This window comes from Vigna unguiculata, chromosome 2 (assembly GCF_004118075.2).
Source record: "Vigna unguiculata cultivar IT97K-499-35 chromosome 2, ASM411807v1, whole genome shotgun sequence".
Classification (NCBI taxonomy): Eukaryota; Viridiplantae; Streptophyta; class Magnoliopsida; order Fabales; family Fabaceae; genus Vigna; species Vigna unguiculata.
In genome coordinates, this window is record NC_040280.1 from 7,057,249 (window position 1) to 7,067,045 (window position 9,797).

General features: G+C 31.7%; 1 protein-coding gene across 1 annotated transcript; it reads right to left on the reverse strand.

Annotated features, from left to right (window-relative positions):
• Nucleotides 1–715: 715 nt before the first annotated feature.
• LOC114173768 (ankyrin repeat-containing protein At2g01680-like) lies at nucleotides 716–4,668 on the reverse strand. The gene is made up of 3 exons (XM_028058355.1): nucleotides 4,098–4,668; nucleotides 2,674–3,083; nucleotides 716–1,808 (listed from the first exon to the last, which is right to left on the reverse strand). Exons 1-3 carry the CDS (start codon nucleotides 4,402–4,404, stop codon nucleotides 939–941), a joined length of 1,587 nt encoding a protein of 528 aa, XP_027914156.1. The 5' UTR covers nucleotides 4,405–4,668; the 3' UTR covers nucleotides 716–938.
• Nucleotides 4,669–9,797: the final 5,129 nt, after the last annotated feature.

Genomic DNA, 9,797 nt, shown 5'->3' on the forward strand with positions numbered 1-9,797 from the left:
TTCGGCGGTGACTTGACTTTTTGAGCTGGCCTGAGTATAGCAACAAATATGACGAATAAATAGTGTTTGGGTCCTAAGTTATGTCATCTTTTTAATAATAATAGTCATGCAAAAAGGTTAACGTAATGGTTAAATATTGGATTTCGATTTGAAGTGACTCATCCGCAAATTTTCTATATCCGGTTTCCTCTTTAAAGAATAATTAATTACAATTTTAGTTCCACTTTTAGGCTTATATTTGATTTGTCCAAAGCAATTTCGAGCCAACCTAATGTCTGTTTTTCATTTTAATTTGCCCCTTCTAACTTTTATTCTAACTTGAGGGGTTTATGGACTTGGGATATAAAATAATTTGAAAGTTTATAAGCTAGATATTTAGTACAAATTTGATATAATTACGAGGATTTTGTAGAATGGAAATCAAGGTTTAAAGAGGAATGTAATTTAGTATCCAATTTTTGTAAAACTTGACTTTTGGTTAGTAAATTTCTACTTTAAGTTGAAATATGAAGAATGCCATTTTAAAAGTTGTGCATCCCCAAAGTGTCCTTATATCTGGATGACATCATTTTAAGACAGAATAACCAGATTAAGGTTCTAGACAACTTTCTTTCCCTATCAACTTCACAGCAGAGAAACGTCACACAATTATGCATAATGCGTCATAAGTCAACGAATTAGAGTCTAACACAAACCAAATTATGGAGCAGAACCATGATAAAAAATCCAGAGCTGGATATAATAAGCCTTAAACAGGACTTGCTTTCTATATTTTTATTTCCATGTACATAAATCTACACCGGACTTCTGATAATCAGTCTCATGTATTAGCATATCCAACCAATTTTCTTGTGTAAGGCTTACTAGCTGAATCCTAGTGAGTTAACATTTCACTTTCCACATGGGTGGAAGGATATCAACTAAGTTATCAAACTCACTCACAGAGCATATATCTTCTCATGATCAGAATCATAATCCTCTGCATCTGATATGTTCACTGAGTAAGACCATGAGAAAGATTTGCTTCCACTTGGTCTCTTGACTAGTCTCTGAGAATCACCACGGAGTCCAAAACGTCGCCTAAAAACAAAGTAGCACAAATACGCTAGAGTGCCAAGTAGAATTGGTGCTCCCAAAAGGGTGACACTAATAGCCAACCATGTTTCATCTCCAACCACCACAAAGCATATAGCAAGAAATGCCCCACAAGTGCAAGCACATGCAGCCCACATTAGCTTATTAATCACGGACACAACCTGCCTTTGAGCCCTTGTGTCCCAAGCCACCAAAGTGATTTGAACAACAACAACTGCAAGAGAAATGAAAAGAGCTGTTGCATTCAAAAGGCAGAAAGCACTGAAGGCAACATCATGGGCTATGTTTGCCTCTCCTGCCTCCGGTTGCTTCTTTCGGTATTGACCGGGTAAGCTGAATAAGGCCATGAATGCTATTGAGCCAAAGAGGACAGATACTACTGTGACAGAATTGATGGTGTTCTGAACTGCCTCTCTATGAATTTTCTTCAATTCCTTGGCAATACCGGAAACTCGTCTGCGAGTCTTTTCATTCTGTATAAGCTGTGATTGCACCTCATGTTTGATATCACTCACAGCTCTTTTTAGTTCCATGGCTTCATTCACTTTCCCAATATGCCTCGCATGCTTGGCACCACATTCGGTAAGGGCCTCCTTGATTTCCAAAGCTGAATCTCCATATGGCAGTTTATCTGCCAAATCCAAGGCTGTTTCCTTCTGATTATTGATGGCATTGACATCTATAGCTGTGTAGGTTAACAAAAAGCTCACAATCTGAAATAATAACAACCATGTGTCAGTGGAGACAGCACAAATTCATTGCAAGAGATGCAGGGTGCAACTTTGAGAGGAAAAACAACTGTACATGTATTTTGCCTATTATACCAGGATGTAAAGTACTAGAGCAAATGAATCTCATTTTGTATAACATGAACTGCGTGTTTGGTTTTGTGTTATGTACACACAGTTGTCAAATACAAATAAATGATGTAGAAGCTACAGATTTCTGTTTGAGTTGGGTCCAAAAGCCTTGAACACTGAACAAAACATGCACAAAAACAATATGGAGATAGACCAACGGTTAAGGTTGCCTAGGCCATTCCTGAAAATCCAAGATTGGCCGCGTGGTGCTATTTTGTTGTTACTGTTTTACTAGCATGCAACATCACAGGGTTAAAATCCCTTGCCGGGTCATCTATGACTAGAGCTTATCAATAGATGTTTGAATTGCTTCTCCTTGAAGTAGATTTTGCAGCATATCATTGTTAACACACCTGATCCCAGGGCATCCAGAATATGTCCTGCTATTGCTAGCTGAAGCACCAACAATCTCTTTAAAGGGTATAAACAAATTTTGAATACAAGTATCAGGTAGTTTACGGTTTGAAAAATGCTTGATACAGACAAATAACAGCATGAACATCAAACTGAGCATTTATGCTCAAGAATAATGAGCAAATGCAAGAATACATGCTGATACAGGATACTGTGCAAGACAGAACTGCGTCCTCATATTGTTTATGGTCAACAAAACAAAGAAGCTATCATAATCACAACATCATGCAAGATTGGATGGACCAATTTATAATAAAACTGAAGAAAGCTTGGAATAATGGAAATCAACTATGGTTCAACTGACCTGTGAACGCGCTTTCCTGGTAGCCATGTGAAGAGCAGTGTTTCCCTTCTTATCTCGTTCATTCAATATCGTAAGGTCAGCTTGTAATATCTCTTCCACCACCGAAGTACTTTGTCCTTTCACAGCCATATGCAGTGCAGTTTGACCCTTTTTATCTTTGATGCAGATTATTCTAGAATCACGGGCAATCAGTGCGTTTACAATGCGAAGGATGCCATACCTAGCAGCATTATGCAGTGCAGTTTTCCCATTTTTCCTTACTATCATCATTGAACTCACATCAACATCCAGTATTGCATTTACTACATCCAAATGATCTTGAACGGCGGCGAAATATAGGGCACTACTGTTAGAGGAGTTGCATATGTTGCAAGCCTCAGGCCAGGTACTCAAAATGTCCTTTACGATATCTGGACAAAGATTCACAGTCAATATATCAGAATTGAAATCCTTATTATCATCAACATAGCAGTGAAGAAAATTGTAATGTGATAATTCTCCCTTTGTCTCAATTTTTGCACTTACTTTTGTTTCCCTCAGTACAATTTACTCATAAATGAGAGACTAATCTCAGTGTCAAAGAGGGAGACCTCCCAACATATATTTTCTTTCCATTTCAGGACCTATAAATACTATAACAGAAATTGTAGCGAGGAATTTGATAGTGGTAAATGCTCAGTAATCACACTACAGATACTATCCTGAAATTCTAGAGGATGTGCTATAATTTGACATATGACACCCGTGGTGAACTTGATCAATTTAAAAGCATAACAAAAGAGAAAATAAAATCAATATCGAATAAGGCATATATGTAGCAATTCATGGTTCTAGTATAATATTTGATCTTTCAAGTTGTAATATGTTGAAAAAGGAAAGAAAGGAAAAATGGATCCTAGAAGGTGGAATATGAGGTATGGAGGCTGAAAAGGCAATTCTTAAACACTCCATTTCGCAACATCTGAGAATGGTTTGCCTCATTTTGGATAAGTAAGTCTAACAAAACCTTTATGAAGCCCTTGGCTGATGCTAGTGATGTACTGATTTTTCATCCCTGGGACTTTAGAAGGCTGTCATTAACATGTTTGTTCAGAAAATTCCCCAATCAAAATTGATTATTGGGAATAAGTGCTATCATATTGTGATTAGGGTGCTGTTCACAGATTTATCAAAATACAGACTATAGATTTCCACCCTTTTGAATTTCCTCTAACATCAAAAGCAGCGAACCAAGAGAGCTAAATGCATCCATACCATCAAGCAAAACAACCAATCTCATTTTTTTTTTTCAAATGGGTTTATTGTGAATTGATTCAACAATCCTTCAACAGCAAAATCCATAACCAACTCCAAGAAATGACACACCCAATTTAAGAGTCGAAAAAGTAGAAAAAGAAACTAAAGAAGCAGAAGGAAAAACCAACCCAGATGGCCACGTTTGGCTGCGACGTGAAAGGCGTTCATATCAGAGTTGGCCCTGATCTTGAGCACCTCCAAGTCACACAAACGAAGCAAGAAGCTGAACACCTCACGATGACCAATCTCAGCAGCTATATACAACAAAGTTCCCCCTGCATCGTTCTGCATAGACATCACCTCCGAAATCACCCCTTCTGACGATCCCTCACCCGTGCAATTCTTCATCTGCTCCTTCAGCCCTTCAAGGTCCCCACATCGAACAGAGTTGAAAATGGATTGGTGGGTTATGAAAGTCATCGCCTTGGAGTCCATAATATCCTCCTCCTCCACCACCACCACCACCACCACCACCTGCACCACCCAGGATTCAACTTTCACTTCTTCTCAACCTCGTTGCGTTGTGATGTGTTGCACTTTATGGTGTGAACCAAAATAGATAGAGATAGATAAAGAAGCAAACTTGAATGAAGAAATGAAGAGAAGAGAAGAGGCAGTATCTAAGTTTCGAAGAGATGAGAAGTTGGCAAAGACACGCGTTTTTAGTATTTGGTATTTATTTGTTTGGTGTTGGAATGGTGGGGTCGTGTTGCACAGAGAATGCATGTGAGTGTGAGTGTTTTTTTGTTTATATAGTAAGCAGATTCCTCCTCCATTGTCATCATCTACAGTGCCTCTTCCTTGTCCTCTTCTGTCTATTCTCTTCATCAAAATTGCATTTGCTTCTTCACTAAGCTGCTTTCACTATCCGTTTTCGTCAAAACCCACCACAACCCACCCAATGCATCAGACATTTGAACATAAATAAATAATCGATGATAAATAGATAATGTTGAATAAATAAAATTTAGAAAAAATAAATAATTGTGGTCAAGTTGAAATAATGAATTAAAATTTTATGACATCACATTCAATTTGAATTTATATTTTAATATTCATAATTTATAAATATATTTTATATTTTACATTATATTTTAAATGATATTATTTTGTTAAAATTTAACAGTATGTTATATAAAATTATAATTTATTATAATAATTCTTAATAAAATTATACATGCTTTTTTTTTATGTTAAAGATTCATTATATTTAAGTCATTTATTTAAAATAAAAATAATTTATTTTACTAAAATAAACTAATTTAATATAAATATGTAATCTAAAAAATCTGACCAAATTAGCTTATAACTCGAACTATCTGAATCTGATAATTCTTATAAATTAAATAATCAGATATAACTTTCAAAATTTTTAATTCGAATTATATTTGATCCATCAAATTAATTCTGAATACGATCTAACTGATACTCACTCTATTGCACCAACTTTATCGTACTTGACTATTGTCTTGTTGTTTTATCATGTTTAGAATTTCACTTTATTATAAATATTTTACCATTAAATAAATATGTCTTATATATTAAATGTATTTGGTGTTTAATGTTTATTACGTTAGCTTTATATTATAATTGTAAATGATTAATTTACAATTATTTTTAATATAAGCACAAAAGTTTCTCTCCAATCACAGTGTATTTTATATTTAGTAGGATTGTTGATTGTAATATATTAAAGAACAAAAATAATTAATTTCTTTTACCATTAAGAATTCAAAGTTAATAAACAAAATATTTTTTGTGATATGTTTTTCTAATTATCATTGTCTATGAATATACATATATAATTAATTATAATAAAAAATAAAAAACTATATGTAATTACCCTTTTTAAACAAGTATTTTATGAAGAAAAAAGTAGTGATATTAAACAAGAATATTAAAAATTGATTTTTCGTAACATGCTAAAAATTTAAGTATATTACGTATAATTATCTTGTTTATAGAAAATAATGAATACATTACTTAATTTAATTATTCATCTAAATATATTCTAATTCTTATTTTAAATATTTATTGTTACCTTAATTATATTAGTTGATATTTTCCATTTTGAATATTAAATGAACTATAGTTAATAAAAAATAAATAAAGAAAGACGAACACATCATGAATTCGAAAGTGTTTTTCTTCATTATGGTAAGGATAAATATCCATATAATAATGAAGAAACAAATCACAATAAAGAGATATATATGTTTTCTTCCACCAAATAATTCATTTTCATTAATTTGATTTTAATTCTTTAATTTTAAACCCTACTTTGTTCAAATTGTAGGAGTAAAAGAAGAGCACCCATGTTGGACAAAGAAGAGTGAGCTAGACATATAGTACAATATTATAGAATTCTATTTAATGGATGGTCTCCAAATGTCTAATGTTTCAATAAACAACCAGTAGGAGACCCGTGTGTCGTTTTGCTTTTGGTTATCTTGAAAAAATGATTTTTATATTTTTATGTATAAATAAATGATTAGAAAAAAAAAATATTTTGAAAAGTTCAATACTTAATTTAATTATATACACCGATTAGATTGATTTAAGGATATATTATTAATATAATTAGCTGAAATTAATTATTATTTTATGTTATGTTTTTTAGTATATTTCATGATGAATTAGTTGTAAGGTAGGTTTAAGTATAGCTGTAATATGTAATTTGATTCGTTGTAATACATATTGTTAGTTAATGTTATTGTATATAAATGATTTATTTCGATTTAAATGATTTTAAATGATTGATTTGTTAATTTGAGTATATGAAATTATTACAATTATTAAGTAAATATAATCTACTATAACTACGAAGAATTAATTAATTTGATGTACTATATTCAAATTTTTTTAATTTTGGTTATATTTGTAATGTTATTGATTTAAAAGTTTATTAATTGTTGCTAAATTTAAATTTGATGTCATTACTATTAAATTTGATATATAATGTCATTAATATTTTAATTGGTGATTGAACCTATTAGTAGATATTTGAAATTGTATTTTTTGGTTTAAATTAATAATATCATTAAATTCCAAATAAGATATTGACGGGAATACGAAGAGATGGCAGCAAAAGGAATTATGGTTTGTCTTATCAACGTGTTCAGATTGATATTCTCCAGCTTATTATTCTAAAGGTCAGGACGTTTGGAGTTGTAAGAGACGTTTCCTTTAGTTTAGTTAAAAGGAGATTTGAAGACTGTAGGTTATTTTGTTCAGAAACGAAGAAGAACATCAATCTTCCTCACGAGTTACAGAAGCGTCTGACGATCAATATCTACCTCCAAGGCTTTCAGCTTCACCAATTTCTACCAGAACTCTATCATGGTGATGGAACCCTTAGAGGTTAGTCCGTTTGCATGTTTGATTTTGTTTATGTTTTGTGTGTTTGATGTATACAGTTAGTTTTTGGACAAAAGTTTTAATTTTTCTGTCATCCTTTGCTTCAACCATGTCCATTATATTTTATACACTTCTTATTTTTAAGGATCGTTGTGGTTTTTTGTATGACAAGAGTGTCTGGAGTTTGAAGAAGGATTTTATGAACAATGGGATAAATCTCTACTAATGGGGACACATTTTTTCAGTGATCCAAGAGGAAACGTGATCAATGTAAGATCCGTGAAATTTAATTAATTAAATAAATAAATAATTAATAAATGCGGGTAGTGAGAGTCTTTATGACATTTAATATTGATTGATGGGGGCTTGAAAAACCATCATAGAATTGCCAATGAATTGACAATTAAACTCAAGTTTAATGGTATTTTCGTTTTATACCATTTACCTCTCATTAAGACCACAATTAGTGGCCAATTAAGAGAAATAAATAGTGGTTTAGGGACTTTTATTGTTGCATAGCCATAGGTATACGAAAATTGAGAGTGTAAGGTGAGGATTGAGGGAACTCACAACAAGTCCAAAAAAAGCTAAGGAAACTAGGTTATATGCAATTTCTTATTTTAATGATATTATATGCAATTGTGTTATATATTGATGCATGAAAGCTTTCTCCTGAATCAAATTCTTGTATCGTTTAATGTTTTGATGTTTGTAGTAAGTGATTTTAGAGAGTATGTGTGTGCTTGTGGTTTTCGTTGTATTGAGTTCTCTTTGTGACTCAATCATTGCTATGATTATCATGATTCTTCTTTTTGGCTTTTGTGACCCAATCATTATTATTTTTAATTTTCAAATTTTGTTTTTTTTATTATTATTATTATAATTATTATTATTTACATTAGTATTATTTATTACTATTTTTTTATTATTATTACTATTATTCTCATTTTAATTTTATTTTATAATTATCTTTATTATTATTATTATTATTATTATTTTATTTATTTTATTTTACTATTATGTTATTATTATTGCTATTATTATCATTAATTTGTTTTATTGATGATTTTATTATCATTATTATTGTTTTATTATTATTTCTTTATTTTATCATTATTATTATTTTTTTTATTATTTTATTTTACTAACATTACTGTTTTATTATTATTGTTTTATTTTATTTTATTATTATTTTCATTATTATTATTTTTATTTTTAAAATTTCGTTTTATTATTATTATTAGTATTATAATAATAATAATTATTATTTATACTATTATTATTATTATTTTGTTATTATTTTTATTATTATTTTATTATTATTATTATTAAATTTTTCATTTCATTTTATTTTATAATTATCTTTATCTTTTTGTTATTATTATTATTATTATTTTATTTTATTTATTACTATTTTATTATTATTTTTATTATTATCAGTGTTTTATTTTATTTATGATTTTATTATCATTATTATTTATTATTATTGCCTTATTTTTTTATATTATTGTATTATTTTATTATTATTGTTTTATCTTATTATTTTATCTTATTAGTATTATTGTTTTACTATTATTGTCTCACTTTATTTTATTATTATTATTTGTATTATTTTGTTTTATTATTATTATTGTTGTTGTTGTTTTTTTATTATCATTATTATTGTTTTATTGCCCTTGCGATATTTTGAGGCAATGGTTATGTATTCTTCGTGCTTTTGTATATTGTTTGGTTGTTCAGGATTGTGTTGGACTATGATCCAGTCATGTGATTATGACTGAATAAACATATCTCATGTTATGGATTGTATGTATAGTGCTTGGGGTTCTTTGGAACTTGTTTCAAAGTGCCAAAAACCAGTAGTAGTGACGCTACTAGTGTGGTGCCTAACGACTTGGGGTGTGCTGCCTGGCGGCTTGGAGTGTGTTGCCTGGTGGCTTGGGGTGTGCTGCTTGGCAGCTTGGGGTGTGTTGCCAGATGATAAGGGAAAACTAGAGAAGCTTGGAACGCATGACACTTGGCGAAAAATGTGATCCCGCCAAGCGAAAAAGATCTGGTAAAGGCTCTGGAGAGCTATGGCGCCTAGTGGTGTGAGGTGCGACAAGGCTTTGGTATGGCACGTTGCGCTTGGCGGTGTGAGATGCCCGCCAGGCGGTCTGGAACCAGGTTCTGCCTAGCGACGCGAGAGGTGCGCTAGACGATTTTGGTGCAGAGTTGGTACGCGAGGAGGATTTCTACACAACTTTAGGTGATGTTCATGATGTGATGCTTTGGTTGGGGGCCTAGTTACAAGTGTATCTTGTATTGGGGTAACACGTGGCCACTCTAGGTTGTAGCCTGGTAGTTTAGGAAGTCCAGTGGAGTGTGCGAGATCGTGGCTCGTACGACGAGGTTTCAGATGATTGCCCTCTTTAGTGCATCTAATTGAGTTTGGTAGTCTAAAGACAACTACGAACTCCTGTTCGTTTTGG